General features: G+C 41.8%; 1 protein-coding gene across 2 annotated transcripts in view; it reads left to right on the top strand.

Annotated features, from left to right (window-relative positions):
• Positions 1-18,428, top strand: part of Alpha-man-ia (alpha-Mannosidase class I a) — a 679,808-nt gene that overhangs the window by 428,777 nt on the left and 232,603 nt on the right. Inside the window, exons 2-3 of one of the 2 annotated variants that reach the window (XM_076431604.1) lie at positions 6,970-7,088; positions 10,437-11,030. The exons of the other annotated variant lie outside the window; for it this stretch is intronic. Of the exons in view, the coding sequence (XP_076287719.1) occupies positions 10,674-11,030 (357 nt within the window). The 5' untranslated portion in view covers positions 6,970-7,088; positions 10,437-10,673. The remainder of the gene's footprint in view (positions 1-6,969; positions 7,089-10,436; positions 11,031-18,428) is intronic. 2 annotated transcript variants of the gene reach the window in all.

The following is an 18,428-nucleotide window of genomic DNA, read 5'->3' as shown; positions in this document are numbered from 1 at the left end:
TATAAACATGAGGCAAATAAAATGCGTACATATATGTATATATATGTACATATATGTACATATATATATATAATATTAAATACTGTTCTTTTGTGTCCTCTCCGCAACTGTCGCAAGACTGTCTTCCGTAACTCTCACATTGTTGGATGCGCCGAGCGACAGTTACGAGGAGGCTGCTATGGAATAGTCAATACTTCTACCATCGGCGAAATGTAACATTAATGATTCGCATCGAGTGTATTGAGAGGATATTCGGAGTGCAATTTCGCAACGGACACGGTTCTGGGGATTTTCGGGTTGGATCTGTGTATTGGGAAACGTAAGATTCGGCTTCACGCGTAGGTGGAGCCCCGCGGCGAGTGAATTTGATATATTCGGAATCGATTCTCGGGTAGCGAACTGCCGGTGAGGGTTCATTGAAGGAGTTTACGCGGTTCGCAGACGAGAATTCCGTCTCCTGGACCGTGGAAACGGAAACAAGCGGGTACATAGTTTGGTTGCCGAGGTGTATTGTGGGGCGGTGTGTTGGTGGCGAAGATCCACCAAGTTGTAGCCAAACTTCACGGTTTCCCGGTGTACAGTCGGTTGCGGGCGAACCATGAGAGAGCCACGTCCAACTGGTTTAACAAGTCATTACACAATTCGCCGAGGGAAGCTTCGTGTCTCGCGGAATGAAATTTTCGAATTCTCCGGGGGAAACGTGATTCCACTTCGTCTCGAATTTTAACGTTCGCAGCACCGTTCGGTTTCCACGGTTGCACGGACACCGGGGCTGATCCGCTAATTTTTAGGGGTAACTTGAAAATTATTTGGAAAATTAGAAATTCTTTTTCCAGTAAATTTTAAGCAAAACACAAATATTTCATGTAAAAATTATAATACATTGAATTAATTCAGTTTAAAATACATATTTGATTTTGAAAATTACCTTGAACCTTTAGCCGGCCGAATAATATTTACGCGCGACCAAAAAGAAAAAAGAAAAACGAGAAATGGCACAGGTGCGAAGGGTACAAGTTATTTACCAGTTGGATTCTTCGGGGCAGGAATATTTTATCCGATTTCATTCTGTCTCTGGTTTGACACGCATATCTTTTGGGCGCATTTGCATATGGCGGTGCGTGCGCGTCCACAATGTTCCATTTTATTAGTGGCCCCCTTTCGTTTTCGTTCGTTGTCCCTTGTTGTTCCGCTCCCCTACCATCTCTCCGGCTGACTCTTTAACTCTTTGTTATTTCCCCGTCGATCCTTAATCCGCTCGATCCCTCCTATTCTTTTTCCTCGTCTCGTAATTCGCCATGGCGCGGTTGCAAACGCCACGCCGCGCCGTGTCGAACTCGATGCGCCGGCAGATACGACCTTTTGTGAGATCGGGCCGGGCCGGTCCCCTCTCTTCGGGAATAATAAGACGAAAAAGCCGGGAACGGCTCCCGCCTCCGCGAGGCAAGACCGAGGCCGTTCTGCTTTCAGAAGATTCTCCGGACGATGAAACGATTTTAAAAATGCTCGAAAAGTATCTTTTTTTTTAAAGTGGCTCTCAATCTCAACTTTCGAATTTCTTCTACGTTGTTCCAAATAATTAAAAAAGAAACCTGTGCAAATACGAGCCACCCTAGTGGATATGCAACAGCTTCGGCTTTCCTCGCTTTAACACTAAGCCTATCGCTGCCGGTCATATGACCAGTTTTATATTTTTCATTTTACAATTATTGAAATTGCTTACTTGATTCGATAAATTTCTTTACCCAAACACATATTGTAGATAATGAAAATTGCACAAGATTGAAACAAGTATAGTAAAACATTTTAATCGCTTGGAGTGGTCGGTAGGTTTAGTGTTAAACGCGGTCACGTGACCAAATTGGATCGCGGTATCACTCAAGATTCGTGCGCGGGGCTTTAGGGGCAGAAACAAACGTGCGACGGGCGGCGTCTACGTCGTAATAAGTTGGCGAATCGAAAGTGCAGCTACGATTGCCGGGCAACGAGATTACGGTAATTACCTGCCACGGGGAGCAACAGTTTCATTACGGATAAGGCCGGGCGGCGCGGCGCGCGAGAGCTCGTTGTATCCGGTGCAGCGTGCAGCTCCCATTCGGAAAAAAACGAGCGAGAAATAATCGGACGAGGTAAAGGAGCACACTGTCCTTGCGAGTCGAGTGTTCGCGTGTGCATTCCGCTGCCCTTAGGAGAAAAACCGCATTATCATGCGTCAGCGAGCGAACGCGCGCACGCAGGTAGTTTCGAAGGGGCACAGATGCCGCGATGGAATTTTAATGAGATCTTATCCGACGTCCCGGCCGAATCTAATTAAGCATCGCTCTCGGTGCGCGTCCGACGACGATCCGCGAAACAAATTATCGCACGGTTGTTTCGGTCGCAAAATCGTGAACAGCTTGCCAATCCGGCGCCAACCAACGCCGGGTTCGAGTTCTGCGCCCTTAGGCGATTATTCCACCGTTTGCAGATAAACCTAAGACACGTAATCGCTGCACGGGACGCTCTCGTTCCAACTGCACCCATTATCCAAGCCCTGGGCGAAGTTTTCGGTGCAATCTCTAGGCGCAACTCAACGTGTCTCCGCGCGCGCGTGTGCGGTTCTTGCTTCGTTATCGCGAAATGTGTTGCGGGTTCGTCCCAGGCCCGCTAGAGGACTCCGCCAGGCTCGTTACATTATCAGTAAAAGCAGAAATCAATTTTTAGTCTGACGATTTTTATTCTCGTTGGGGTTTCGGTTTTCATTGATAAAGAGCGTGATAATAGGCACCGTGTTTCTCGAGGATGGCCAGGAAAATTCCATTTTCCGTCACGGCCCTCTTCCGAATCGCTGGGTGGTCGTGTTCGCATACGTGTCCGTCCGCGACACGAATTTGCCTGGATTTAAAGTACTTCCACCGGTCCAATTTTCCGCAAGAATGTGACACGTAACAATCTTGGTAACCTCGGGGCCCCGCTGCACGATTTATTGGCTACCGAGTGTACCCGCGACGATTTATCTTCTTCCCCGTCGCCCTTTCGCCCTTATTTCCTTCGCGCGCCGTCCTCTTTTACTTTTTTTCTCTCTCTCTCTCTCTCTCTCTCTCTCTCTCGATCTCGACCACTGATAGTTTTTTCAATTTTTTCCCCCGGTTTCTTCGCACACTCGGTTTTTCCATTGTCTCTTTCTTGATACCCTCCTCCCACCTTCCCCCCACCCTTTCGGGCAGTTTTGCAACGTCCTCTCCGTCTGTTAATTTCCGTGTCCCCTTTGTCGTCGCGAGTGCTTTTCACTTTCGCGCGTTTTGATTCCATTCACTGCCTCTTCTTTATTGTACTCCGTTTATGCGTATTTGTTAATTAGCTGTTTGAATGAATTATTCCTGTAGAGCGCGACAAGACGAATCCAACGAGTATAATGACCGTATCGTTTCGATCATTCAATCTCGAGATATTCGTGTCTGAAGGAAACAAACCTAACCCAGAACTGCACTCTTCAGACAGGAATATCTCGCGACTGGATGATCGAAACGGTATGGTCATTGTAGTCGTTGGATTCGTCTTTCTACGTTCTACAAGAGTGTAGAAGAAAATCTACGGGGTGTCGCATAAAAATTGAAAGGTTTTCTCGGGCCGACGCGCCAACTGTCTATTGGTCGACTGTGCCAACTCGCGTCTAAGTCGTGCTCTAATTGGTCCGTGTTTTTAACATTTTTGCAGAGGAAAATGTTGCTTCAAATGATCTCGGGAACCTCCCATTTCCGGCTGTTGAAAGAATTTTGGGACACCTTGTATAATTTAATTCTGAAAAATGTCTTCGTACAAGAAATCAATAAAGGAACGAGGTGCTCAATAAATAAACAATAACAAAATCAGTGTAAACGTTCAAGTGTCTTGGCACATCAGGACAACGAATAATAAATCGCACGTCCGCTACAACCGAATTGTCCGACGGAATTGCGGAGCATTCCGGCAGTGCCGTAGAGAGCCGAACTAATCAACAAACACCAAAGAAAACTACCCGGGCAACCCTTCCAATTACGTGTCACCCTAAACCGCGCTGCACCGACATCCCTCCGCCGTCCGAACTAATTAAAAACATCGGGCCGGAAGTATCTCGGAACGGCGGTGGGGTCGCGTAACAAACGAATCACGGACCGCCCTTCCACCCGTTTTCCACCCCCCCCCCTTCCCCTAATCCCTTCAATTTCGTTCGAGGCACTCGTCACCCTGGTAACCTTAGCGAGATCTACAATTACGACCGCTTAATCGGAGCGATACCTTAATTAAAGTAGCAGACAGGGGAATCCGAGTTTCCTTCGTCCGCCCACGACGCGCGAAAACGAATGAGGGGTGGGGATAACACCAAGGGGCGGAGGATGAAAACAGAAACCAGAATCGCAGGAAACACAAATTGCATCTGGTATTTGATATCTTATCCGTGCGTTTACGACCGGGGCCGACCAACCCGGTGAAACGTAACTCACGGTAATTAGCGCTTTGTTCGCCGACGTTGAAGCCTGACTCGTTGTTTTTTCGCAGGAAGTCCCGACCGCGCCAGAATGAACGCGGCTGATTGGCTCGTCGGCCTCTGATCACTGTGTTCGAACCGTTTAGGGCTCTCGGTTACCCGGTAACCGAATTCCTCTGAATTAATCGAGAAACAGGGCTCAGATGAATATGTGCTTCTTCGTTAATCTTTAACTACCCGCGCCCAGAATTTTCACTTAAGGACTCGCGCGGTGTATTTTGTACACCATATGTATCACTGTGTGATTAAATACATATATTATTGTATTAGTACAAGAAAATACACATTGTCTTGATGAATTATGATATTTATTGAGAAAATAACGATAAATGAATATAATATCATAATTGTTAATAAAAAAGAAAATCTGGTGACATTCTTTTCACATTCGCTTTATTCGCTGCTCTGTTCGCCGATCTTGCACGAATCGCATGTAGTAACGGTGGTCATATGTTGTTTACATAGTGGTTACTCGATTCTTCTTCCTACCGCGGATAAAACATCTCGCTCGTATCAAAATACCTGCCAAAGCTGGTGGCGGCTCCTCTTCATTTCCTTCTTCTGTATGAATGGATACACGAGAACAGCAGTTCAACGTGCCGCCACCAAAACAATACTTCGTGTGTATTTTGTGGATACATTGGGCGTAGGTTACATGAAGCGGCAGTGATGGGGAAAGTCGCACTGTGATGGGACAGCATTTTTTGAAATAATGGTGTACTTTTTACACCAGCGCGGGTAGTTAAAGGTTAAATGATAATGTATTTCTCCGTATCATTGCACGATACATTTGGATTAGATACATTTCTCTAGACGATCTAAGAAAGCTGCGACAAAATTAATTTCGGGGTCGACGAATTAAAATCGAGCACGTTCGAAGATCGACGAAGCGAAACGACTGAAACGGCGTTGGGGAACGCGACACGGTTTTGTCGCGTCGATTTTGCCGCGGATGCAGAAAATCCGTCGAAGCGTGGAGAACTATACATAGTATAGCGGGCGCGAGAGAATCGCGGCAGCCGTCGGAGGTTTTGAAATAGCGGGGCACGTTGGTGCTTCGCCGGCCTGCAAAAAGGAAAGAAAATCGGAACTCTGCAGGTGTAACGCCCGCAGCGACCGGGTGATAAAATGCGCGCGGACTTTCGATGCATCGATGCAACGGGGTTCGGATAGAGTGTGAGAGAGGGGGAGAGATGATAGGGGAGAAAGAAACCTTTCGCGATGCCCGGGGCTCGATAAAAAATGCAGTGATCACGTTTCGACAGAGACTTCGGAATATCTCCAATCTGCCTGCGCTTCTTCTGATATTCCCATTTCGCGAACGCATCGCACTCGCTTGCACTCGCGTGCACCGTTTTGTCCATGACCGACTCGACCTATGTACAGAGAAACACGATTAGCATTGCTATGCATTTTATTCCTGTTCTCATTAACGCTAAACCGAGCTACGAGAATGACTGGCACGCGTTGCTTTATGAAAATGAGATTTTGGCAGCTGTAAGATGTGTTGTTGGAAGGAAAAGGAAGGGGAGACGCTGCCTTAGACTTAGACGCTGGGATATCGGAAGCGGGAAAGGTCTTTGACTATCTGTGGCGGGTGTAGGAAGTTAGCCGCCACAAGATCACAGAATTTCTATAGATTTCCTGTGGTCTTGATTAGAATTTGTGCTTCGAGACAAAAATGCGAAATTCGTGAATTGCACTTAAAGAAAATACTGGATTTTGAAAAAATTGCAACAGGTCCTACAGGACAATGTATTGGGAGCGGTTGACGTCGCCGCGGTGTAATGGAACGCGTACGGTTTTTTTCCGCGCCCGGAATAATGCCGCAGACGCGCGGCGGCGATTTAATATTCACCGCGAATTCAAACATTTCCAATTACCCAGGCCCGTTCGTTCCCTTCTGAATTGAATTTCCCCGTGTGTAATGGCAAAACAACCGTTTCAGTAATACAGAGCGGAGAATTACGGCCGCGCGAACGGAACTGCTCCGGGGGCCGAGTACGCAGGTGCTATTGTTCTCAATTAAAAGTTAAGTTGATAACCGTCCCTGATTTGTTCATTTGAAAATGTGATTACCCCGGTCCCGGTAATCGGGATACCACTTCTATTGAATCAGGTTTATATCGTGAGTTCCGCTCGTTGCATATTCGAACGTCCTGGAATTTGTTTTATCGATGGCTAGCCGATTGTGACACCGTGGCTCGCTAATTCCCAGTGTTTTTAATTGATCTGTGTCTGTAATCTAATTCCCAGTGTTTGTAATAAAGTGACTGAAGAATTCCGATTTCAAAGAAACTCTTCGAAGGAATCCTGAAAAGTGGAAATATGAAAATTGGTTCAATCGAATGGAACCAAGATGAAAAGTTTTCGAGTCGAACTCCAGGAACGAGCAAAATCCCCAGAAAAGATTTACTCCGTTTTGTTCCGAGTTGAACGCAATCAATGATTTCTATCCGCAGCTGTCAGTGATCTTGAAGGTTAGCCAGCGACAAGCAGCCCGTCATCGTTCAAGGATAATCGGAACGATCATTGAGCACTCGTCACGGTGCTCGAGTTATCAACAACAGGTGGCCGGCAAGTAAGTGACTCTGATTTTCGCGAGTCCCGTTTATCCGCAACCCTTCCGGAAATCGATCTAACTTTACGCGTCGATTTGAAAAATTCGAGAAAATCAAGTTAAATTAAATTTGACACAAATTGCAGGAGATAACTGGTAGGAATTAGGTCAAATTCAATTTCATACGGATCGCTATTTATGCTCCGCGGTAGAAGACACTCGGAATTAGTCGAAATCAGATCAAATTAAATTTGATACAGTAAATCAGATCACACTTTCTGCTTGTGTCGCACTCGTAATTGGTAGAAATCAGATAAAATTAAATTCGATATGAATCGCTATTTTTACTCCACGATATAAGAAACTTTCTTCTTATTCGCTTTCTGCTTATGAAACTCATATAATTGGTAGAAATCAGCAGTGCCGTAACGAGGGTATGAAGCGGCTGTGGGCAATGTCTAACTTGCGCCTCCCCGTAGCCCAATAATGACAAAAAAATTAAAAATTTGAATGTAACAAGTTAGATTTTACTAAATGTAATATACTAAATACTATTAACCTCATCAAAATGAGTTACCTGTATACAGGGTGTCCCAAAATTCGTGAAAATCCCGAAAGGGGGTGGTTCCTGAGACCATTCTAAGAGACATTTTCCTTTGCACCAAAGTCAACTGCGGCTTTGTTTAGGAGTTATTAACGAAAAACACGGACCAATCAGAGCGCGCCCTGGGCCGCCGCGCCGTCACGATGCGATGTCACGGCGTAAGGTAAAAGGCCATATTATGAGACAATGTCCCCATTTATGAAACATTAAAAACAAAAATGAAAGGGGATTATATTATAAATATATGCATATCACAATTTAAATAAAATTATATTTATATAAAAATATAACCCTTCAAATTTCTATGTGTACAAATATTAATGTTGATTTAATGTATTTAATATGAAAAAATGAAGTTGAAGTGTCCTCTCCAAGTTTGTATAAAATTACTTAGCTTACTCTGAGCTGAAGTACGAATACACTTAGCTTTTTGTTTTTAGCATATTTACAAATTTCAATGATTTTAAGAGATGTTAAATAACTTAATCGAAAGCTGAAAAGTCGTAGATTGTAATTAAATAAATACGATTAGGATTCTGGCGCAATTTTATTAATTATAAAGCTGTCTCATATTATGTACACTAGCCTTTTAGAAGTCCGTATTTATGGTACAATAATTTGGTTGTCCCATGTTCCATGGACCTGTTGATTCCCGCCTAGTGCCGATTTATGAGACAGCAATTTGAAGTTTGTGTAACTGTGTTATTTACTTGAAAATAGTTTTTAATTGTAAGTTTTTACCGTTTTCCTATTACTAATTACCTGATTCGACTTTTATTTCTTCCCAACGTACGTATAAGTAAGTGTATTAAAGTTTTGAGTTGAAAATTGTAGACCTAACCTATAAAATATTGTCAGTGTAAAATACAATATTTTTAATGTAGATTAAAATTTATGTTTATTTATTAGAATAAGTTGTTTTAGGTACAGTTTTTTAGTATTTAAGTTTAGTATTAAGTATGGCAGGTACTAGAGAAACTAAAAGAAGGAGAGACAGGAAAGAAGTTGGAAAAAATCCCATAAAGAAAAGTGTGAATTGTAAGGTCAAAAAGAAGTCTACTGTATTAGTCAACAATTCAAATAAGAAGAAGATTAAGAGAATAAATTATTCTCCTGAAAGTTTAACAAATGCTATTAAAGCATTAGATACAGGCATTTCTCTCAGGAAAGCTGCCAATGCATATGGAGTTCCCGTAGCCACTTTAGCCAGAAGGGAAAACAATCCAGATGTTAAAAAAATGAAAACTGGACCAGCAACTGTTCTAACAGAGGCTGAAGAACGTGAAATTGTTAACTGGATACTGTATCGAGCAGAAAGAGGCTACCCGGTTAACAAAACAGATCTATTAGATTGTACTCAAAAATATATATAATCAATGAAGAGAGAAACACCGTTTATTGAAAACCGTCCAGGTCGTCACTGGTACGAAGGGTTTAGAAACCGCCATAAAAATATATCAATTAGAACTGCACAGCACTTAAGTTTGAGTAGAGCTGCTGTAACAAGGCAAGATCTAAAAGAATGGTTTAACGAGCAAGAAATCTATTTAAATACTTATTATTTTATTTTACAGTTTATTTAATATTTCAGATACATTGTTATATTATATATTAAAAAAGGAATAAAAAACTAAAATATGAAAAAAGAGTGATTTTTAGATTTTCTTATCTGTTCCATAAATAGGGACATACAGTATGAGACACCAGGGACATGGTGTATCCAAGCTGTCTCATAATACGTACATGGACACTACTCCTATTTTTCAATCATATAATTATTTTTTAACGTTATAATTACATTATAAAAATTATTTGTACTTCAGAAAACACGAAAGAATGGAATAATGCAAAAATTCGCAGCATTTTATGTTTTTAACTATGTAAAATCATTGAAAATATCATGTTCTTCTCTAGCATCTGTCTCATAATATGGCCTTTTACCTTACCGCGACACTCGCTTGCCGGCGCGGCTTGGCGCGCCGGGCCTGGGCGCGCTCTGATTGGTCCGTGTTTTTCGTTAATAACTCCTAAACAAAGCCGCGGATAACATTTTTGCAAAGGAAAATGTCGCTTGAAATGGTCTCAGGAACCACCCCCTTTCGGGATTTTCACGAATTTTGGGACACCCTGTATATCATACAATAATGTATTTGTCAAGGTATTTGTATGAATAAATCATCTATAACCTAAATGAGAACAAATTTTTATTCATATTCAATGACAACAAAATGATAGAAATACAAAACATAGGTATATGTTAAAATAATATAATAAAAACATAAAAAAGTTTTTCTGTTTTTTCTCGTTTTTCATTTGCAAACACATCTATTATATCGTCGTAATTTAATGTTTCGGCAACATCTTTTTCAATTAATATTATAGTTGTGTTTGTTAATCGCTCTTGTCCAATAGAAGAATGAAGGTATGATTTTACAATTTTTAATTTGCTAAACGAACGTTTGCAGGAAGCTGTTGTTACAAGCATTGTTATGAAAATCCTTAATTCTATGTCTAGATTTGGATACGTGTTTTGTAATGAGAATTCGTAATTTTTTTGCAAGATTTAGAAAGCGTCCAAGCGACCCTCAACCGAGTCGGTATTCTTTGTTTTGCGCCCCAAACCCACTTGCGCCCGTGGCGGGCGCCTCTTTCGCCACGCCCTCGTTACGGCACTAGAAATCAGATCAAACTAAAAATCCCGGACACCCACTTGATCACTATACGCAGCCCCAGAACTCATTGTAGCCCCAACGTTCCCCCAACAGACTCCGCAGCCATTCAGCCGCCGCTGTCGATGATCAAACGGCGAAACCAGAATCAAAAATAACCAAAAAAAAAAGGAAGAAGAAAAAACAGCAATCAAATTAGGAAAATTTCGTTAATCGTTGAAGGAAACCCGAACGAAAGAGGATTTTCTGGCTTGTGAGCGCAGCTCCGTCAATACGAGCGCAACCACCGAAACTCCGGGCTGCTTGTCGAAGTGCAGCAAGTGCCTGGACGACATGAGGTTGATGCAGAGACTGGCAGTCAGCGGACTGTTGTCCGTGATACTGATCGTCCTTCTGACGGGTACGTTCGTGACTCGTCGGAGTCTGGAGAACGTGGTAGATCGCGGTGTCGCTCCTGAAGAACGCAGCGAGCCCTTGAACCCAGCCTGGGTGCAAAACAACGCGATCCCAGGCCAGGACGAGCCGAAAAACGAGGATAAGGATCGGCCTAGGGTGGATCCCGCGAATAGACAGTCGGAACCGTCGGCTGTCGGTCCCCCGCCGATCCCAGTGCCAGGACCCTATGTCATTAAACCGCCTAATCCGCCGCTGGATGATGTGACTAATCAGCGCCGCGAGAAGATCAAAGAGGTAAGCGGCTCTTTCGTTCCTACACACCAGACTTCCGCGTTCCGACACCTGCTAATTGCGACTGCTCACCGAGCATCGCCTCTTATGGCTCATTTTCATCCGATCTACATCACATCCACAGCGACTTCCATTCATAGCCGGACGTTCTCAAAAAAGCGTCCTTTTTTGAGAAGTTAGATCCTAAGATTAAAAAGGTTATCGTCTTTTTAAGATTGTCCGAATATTGGCGGGAGTCACTGTACAGGGTGTATAAAAAGTAATGGACATCCGTCGTAGGGGTGAATCTACACCTCTGGATCGGTGGACATTTCTAAAAAAAACTTGCCGCAAAATTGTTGTTAAAGTTTGTTTTTACATCAATACCATCTGCTCATCGAAAAGAGAAAAAGTTTCAAAGCAGCCACATGTTGCAAACAAACAGTTATTGAGATATAAGCTGTCAAAGTTCTTGCAGTCACACGACCGTGTCGATGAGACAGAACATGATCCTTCGTGTGCCTTAAGCCAAACGAAGTTTAAGGGGGTAGTACAGCTTCGGATTGTAACTAGAAAATAACTAGAATCTTACTAGAAAAATGGGTCGAAACATGGGTTTGCGCCCAGAAGTTGTTTGACCTTATGCGAGCATATTTTGAGCTGGGTGAGGGCTCATTCTAAAGAGGAACGTTAGATGCACAGCGCTCCGGTCATAAGGTTAACGATTTATAATTAATAATATGAGGGCCCAAAGTAGAGAAAAAATCTAGAGAAAAACCCGCAGATTTCAATGCATTTTTCTGTCTCCAAAAGACTTTTTTGACTTATGAGATGACTGGAGCGCTGTGCATCTAACCTTCCTCTTTAGAATGAGTCCTCACCCAGCCCAAAATTTGCTCAAATAAGGTCAAACAACTTCTGTGCGCAAACCCATGTTTCTAGATTTCTAGTGAGATTCTAGTTATTTCCTAGTTACAATCCTAGGCTGTACTACCCCCTTAAAGGGACATTCGTTGCTAGGCCCGTACCAAGTGATCGTCTCCCCGCCCATTTGTATCATAAATTTGAAGTAGCAAATTTTAAATTTCGTTTGTCTCGAGGCACGCACACGATTATGTTCTGTCTCATCGACACGGTCGGCTTTTGTCTATGAGTATAACTCCACACAATCAAATTTTGCAAAACTTTAACAGCTTATGTCTCAATAACTATTTGCCACATTTGGCTTCATTCAAACTTTTTCTTTCAAACAATTTTGCGGCAAGTTTCTCTTAAAATGCCCACCGATCTACATAGAGGTGTACATTCACCCCTAGAACGGATAACATCAACTTTCTTTGTTTTTTTTTTTAAGCTGACGGTACGTCTGCGTTTTTAGAGTAACGCGCAGCACTCTTGAAGAAGAATCAATTTTCTGAACTGTCGCACACATTTCTCGTAATTTCAATTGAAACCTTTGTTTATCGTCAAGAACGCGATTACAAGATGGCGGGCAAACAGGCGAACGTGGTTGTCCATTTCGTGAATTACGCGAGTCCACTGAGCAAATTGCTTCGTTCCGGAATGAACGATAGGTGTTTGCTGGGCGAGACGCCGCGCCGCGCCTAACTCTGCTCGAACATTTCGCCAGTTGCGAGCGAGTATGGTTGTAGCTCTGCGCGCCGACTATGTTCGCCGGGATCCAATTACAGAACTAATTATATTTCACGATCGTAAAAATAGCATCCACTAGCTGAAACGGAAGCGGAACGGAACCGCTGTTTATACAGAGTTTACGGTTCATTTTGTTGCTGAGAAGGCGAAACAGGGATTGCACTGGGGGGAAAGTTCTTAATCGTGCCCTCTAGCCACGGAATTATCGACGGATAGGTTCTCCGACTTTCCAACCGCAATTTCACAAGCTGTACCTATAAAAAATTAATTTTAAAAGAGAACAATTGTATATGTTTAATTAAATAAAACGTGGGAAACTACTGCCATGAGCGTCATGTTCACTGGAAACAGTAAATTGCTTTGATTAATTTGACAATTAAAATCATTCTCCAATTAAGCCCGAGCAGAATGTAAAATAACATTCGATTAAACCGTACGGATGGCGCATATGCCAGCGCACGGTGCGTTCTGTATCGAACGCACGAGTGCGCTGAAACGATCAATAACCTGCCATCTGTAGTCATTTTTCCAGAAGCTACCGTTAAATTACCAGTCGGCATCTGTAAAACCGCGAAGGGTAATTTGTAATATTCTTTTATAGAACTTTTGAACACATGAAAGATTTTATCGGCCGTGTTCGTTCTATGTAATTCTCGAATCTGCGGATTCAGCTCCGACGACATCGTATTTGATGTGGGGAACGATAATCGATCGGATAAAGTAGATTCGCAGAAATAGAGCCACGGAGAAAGGACGAGAGCCACCTTACAAAGAGATAATCGTACCGACAGAGTTTCGAACAGACTTAATGTGATTGACTCATTATCGCTTCGGATCTTGCTCCTCAAACGGCATTATCGTCAATACCCAGTTTACTGCGCCTCGCTAAATTAATTACGCGAAAATGGCGAAGACGTTTCGAGTTCGGCAAAGTTCCCCGCACAGAAATTCCGCAATTACATTCATTTTCGCCTACGCGCCGCTGATAACGCGTTCCGGCAACTTCTCCCACTACCAACTATTTCCTATTGGTGGAGAGGACCCAGGAGTGGGGAGAGTTGTACAGTCCTGCAGTACCTGCAGTCATTAACACCGGTACTGTTCCTTGAAAATTATTTATGTAAAATTAATTGGTTAAACTTTACTTTACCGGACTCAACGTTTGTGCCTTTCTTCTATAAATTATGATATATTTGGTATGTAATCCAGTAGATTTGTACCCGGGACGGCTACCAATATGGCGGCGCCCTTACCTGTCAAAAACAATGAAAAATGCTCAACTTTAAGCAAGCATAACTCCTGAACCATTGATCCTACAGGATCGAAACTTCGACTTGCAGCCGCACCGGGTACAAATCTACTGGATTACATATCAAATACATCATAATTTATAGGAGAAAGGCAGAAATTTTGTTCTCCCGTGAAAGGGATCTGCACTTGAAACTGAATATTAAAAATTTGTACCGCATCGAACAATTCTATTTGCGTGTTGTTACTTTTAAGCGAGCATTTTAAACTTACAATGCTCGCGTGCACTTTTAAAAATCTTCCCCGGCAGCTCGAGGCTATATCATGCTATTACAAACTTTGATCAGCTTTATGAGCCACTTAGTTAGCAAAAATCGAAGTTCCGAAAGTTCTTTGCTGTTGTTGATGGAAGGTGGTTCGTTTGGTAAAAAAATTCATAACAGCATAATATACCCTGGGGCTGGCCGGAACACTTTTTAAAAAAGTCCACGCGGAACGTTGTTTGAACGAAAAATTTGCCGGTTCTTCGTAAGCAACATTATTTTCTACGATGTCCGCAACCGACACAATCATGTTAGATTTAATTAAACGTTACCGGAGAGATATTTGTACGTGGCGCCAGAGGTTCCGAAATGATTTCATTGAAATTTGAAATGCGCCAGGTTATTTCAGGAGCTTACTTCGATCCAGATTACCAAACCAATACCTCGTATATTCCAAAAGCAGGGGCAGCGCGCCTCGAATGGCGTCGGAGTCGATCTAGAATAACGTCGATCTGATTACGTTGCCTCGGCAAGTACGTTGCTCAAACGTCTGCCAATTCCCAGGCATCAGGGCTCGCCCTTTAACGTTGCCTCCAATTATATTATTAGCGCACAAACTAACGTTAAATAATGTCTAAAAAAAGCGCGCTAGTGTTACTTTCTCTTAGAAGTGTGTCAAGATATTAATTATTGATGAAGAAGAAACAAACATGGCGTCTATGTCTTCCAATTAACCTCTTGCTCTACGACCTATTTTGCGGTTTCAATGATTAGAACTTATTTGTAGATTGTAATTTCCTAAAAAAGGAGAATACTTACAGTGACTCCCACTAATATTCGGACACTCTTTAAAACAGCAGTTTTTAACAGAAGTTTTTAACTTCTTTAATATTGAAATAGACGACTTGATATTTTTGGAGAAGTTAGAACAATTAATTTGCTACACAACGTGACAAAATTTTTTGAGAAAAACTGCAAGTTGTCGGAATTGCAGAGAAAATACTTAAAAGTTGTATTTTTCAACTTTTTTATGTGGGCTTGTGAAAATTTGAAAATATCAGCAAAAATTGGTGCAAAAGTGGTGTCTCTCCGTCTTTAATCATTGTTTAAACATGTTTAAACAATCACAATCTATTAATATTGGATATCACTGTATTCGGGAAAGTCTACAGAATCTTTTGCTGTAAAGAACAATTCAATATCTTTTATAATAACATCACAATATTTGTTCAAAGTTGAAAAATATGTCTTTTTTTAAAACTCCATTTTCTCAAAAACTGGACGTATAGGAAAAAAATGAAAAACAGATTCGGAATCAGCGCGGAAAACCCTATAAGAATCGCATAGTGGGAATCGAAATACTTTTAAAAAGTTGAAATTTGTTGGACAGTGTTATTGACATACATTTTTATTAGAATCTATTCAGAATCTTCATCACGAGTCAGACACGATATTGCAAGGTAAGGGGTTAATTTCTCATGTTGCGGAGTAAATAATGCACGACGCCATTTTCTCGGACGGGAATTCTGTAAAATCCCGAGTGTTCTCCAGATGCAGAAGACTATCGTTCAGCGTCGGGGCATAGTGAGCACGCTATTCAGGCTGGTCACGCGGGACGTGAGAGCAGTAACACCATGGGAACACCATGGGAACGTGGCATAAGGGCGAGACACGGAATTCCCCTGGTCTTAGATGCCTGACAACACCGCACACAAGCACACACACACACTCGAGCTAACATCTCGATGTATGCAACAAGGTCTTAGGAACCTATTTCTTGTAGGGATTGACTGCGATAGAGAAGCGAAGAGGTTTGCAAGAGGAAAGGGGACGCGAGAAGATATAAAAGAGAAGACGACCGGAATTCTCCGGCGACGACGAGCCTCAGGGGTTCACGATAATTATGTCTTTGTTTATTGTCGTGGGCCCGGTCGCATTGTACCATCGTCGCGGACTAATAGCGTGAATTATTCTTTGCCGGGAAACCGACACCCCCGCCCTTCCAGCGCGAATCTTATTCTCTGATCTGTGAATGAAAGCAGCTCTCAATAGGGTTCCGTGTATACCGGGTGTGCCGCGATCGAAATCATTCGGGTTCCTTTCGGTTTCACAGTGAAGCCTCGATCTACGAAAAACGCTCGGGACTGTATTGTTTCTTAGATCGTGAGATTGATCGCTGAAAAATTTTCCAGCTCTAGTGAAAGAGGATTCCTTGGAATTTCAACACGCCCTTGACGCTGCGGGCCGAGCGATTTTCCAATCGAAAGGTCCATTGAAAAAAGCAATTGCGGCCTCGTTACTCCTCGAATATCATTATACCTGGTAACGAGTTGAAGCTATAATTGGGCTCGTCCTGCCGTGAAGATGAGACCCGCGCGCTTGAACGCCCGCGCTGATCCTCCAGGATGCCGAAAGAGATCGTTCCATGCACCTGGGCATTTTTGTGCACCACGTAGTTTCACACTGGATGAGATTGATTTATGCAGAATAAAAATTGTGTTTACGGCTAGATTCTTGCGAATAATGTCTCTTATTAAACCATCATACATCGATAGTAAATCATAGTGTCGCAATCGCGATCTCTGTCGTGACACGTGCATCGGTGGCGTATGATAAATCTACGATAAAACGAAAACAGATCTCACGGTCGCGCAATTGTTAAAATGAGAAATGAAATCCTACGGACGCGCGAATAACAAACGATCAAGCCCGATCGATCTCCCCGAAGGCTTCTCAAAGGAGTTATAGTTGCTCCGCCATTCAGTATCGGCATTAAATACGCCTACTCGCGCCGATTCACTCGGCGAGAGATCTCGAAGAGACCATTGAAATCTTTGATATCGCTGCAACCGGTGCGGGCCACGCAAAAACCAGTGTCCGCAGGAAATAATTTATTACCTGGATATCTAACGTTTATTATTTGTAAATATCTGCAACAATCGGGAATAAGGCGAAATGCCCTAAGACTGGACAACATTTTTTGCTACCTTCAAGTTTATCAGTTTAGATAAACAAAAATAATTTTTTTAAAGTTTTAACATAACATTCGGATTTTGTAAAGTAATTTAAAATCCCAAGATCATATTGTTTAGATTAATATTTTCATTGTCTTAACAGGAACAATTCTAACCTATAGTTGGACATGTTAACACTTTGCACTCGGAGATATTTTAACTCGAAAATTAAACATTTCTTAAAAGTTCAAACTATAATTGCACATGATTCGCATGAAAATGGACTATTTTGTATACTGTTTTCAGATAAACTTTGAATAATATTCACACCTACTTGTAGCTAAGAGAGAGAGGCCTCAGAATATATAAAAGAATTATTTAATCTCTTAATTATTGGTTTTACTATAAAAATTCAATTATCCAGATTTAGGCATCACTTTTCGCTTGTCCACACTTAGGGCATTTCTCCGTAGTTCTTTGGTTGAACATTTAAGGTTTCTTTCGGAGCTCTGAGAATGGGTCAGACGAGCATTATGCGAGAAGTCTTACTTATTGTGGCTAACACAAATATTCTGGAGACTGTCTCAGATAATGAACATAATTGGTTTACAAAGGTATGCGGCAGAAGTTTGGTGAAATGAATTAGAAATGAACACCCGGCATTCGATATTTAGTTCAATAATTAGTTTATTAATACTAGGTTTACAGAGCTCTAGAAATAACTATTTCACATTATTTTGTAAAAATAACAACAATGTGTCCATCCAAATTTTTGGCGATTTTTCCAATAGTATTATATATACCCAAGAAATATATTTGGTAAATAATTCCTCAAGCAAGCTTCTTTACAATCTTAATAGTCTTAAATTAAAAGATATTAGAACCCGTCATTTTGATTATTTTGTAAACCTAGTGTTAATAACGTTGAATTAAATGGAACGTTTATTTTGAAAGTGGTACAAGCCCATTTTTTATTGTTTCGAGAAAATTAAAGGTTAGCATATTAGTCAATTCAGAAATATAAATTAATTATGTCAAGTCTGGCAATGTTTCTACTAATTTATCAATATGTAATTTGATTATATCAATTTCTTTTAGGCGAATTTAACTAAAATAATATATATTTACGGGCTGTAAGTGGACTTACACCATTTTCAAAATAAACGGCCCAAATATTGCTTACTCGGAGATGATACATCCGAAACAATTTCGAGTTTCGCCCGGAGAACAAAGGCGACAGCGAAATCTGTACGAATAGTAATTCCACGTCAGCTCTGTTTCGGCTAATAGGGAGCTATTTTTAC

The sequence above is a fragment of the Lasioglossum baleicum genome, chromosome 10, assembly GCF_051020765.1.
Source record: "Lasioglossum baleicum chromosome 10, iyLasBale1, whole genome shotgun sequence".
In the NCBI taxonomy this organism is placed as follows: Eukaryota; Metazoa; Arthropoda; class Insecta; order Hymenoptera; family Halictidae; genus Lasioglossum; species Lasioglossum baleicum.
The sequence above is the reverse complement of the archived record's forward strand: the minus strand, read 5'-3'. Positions and strand labels throughout refer to the sequence as shown.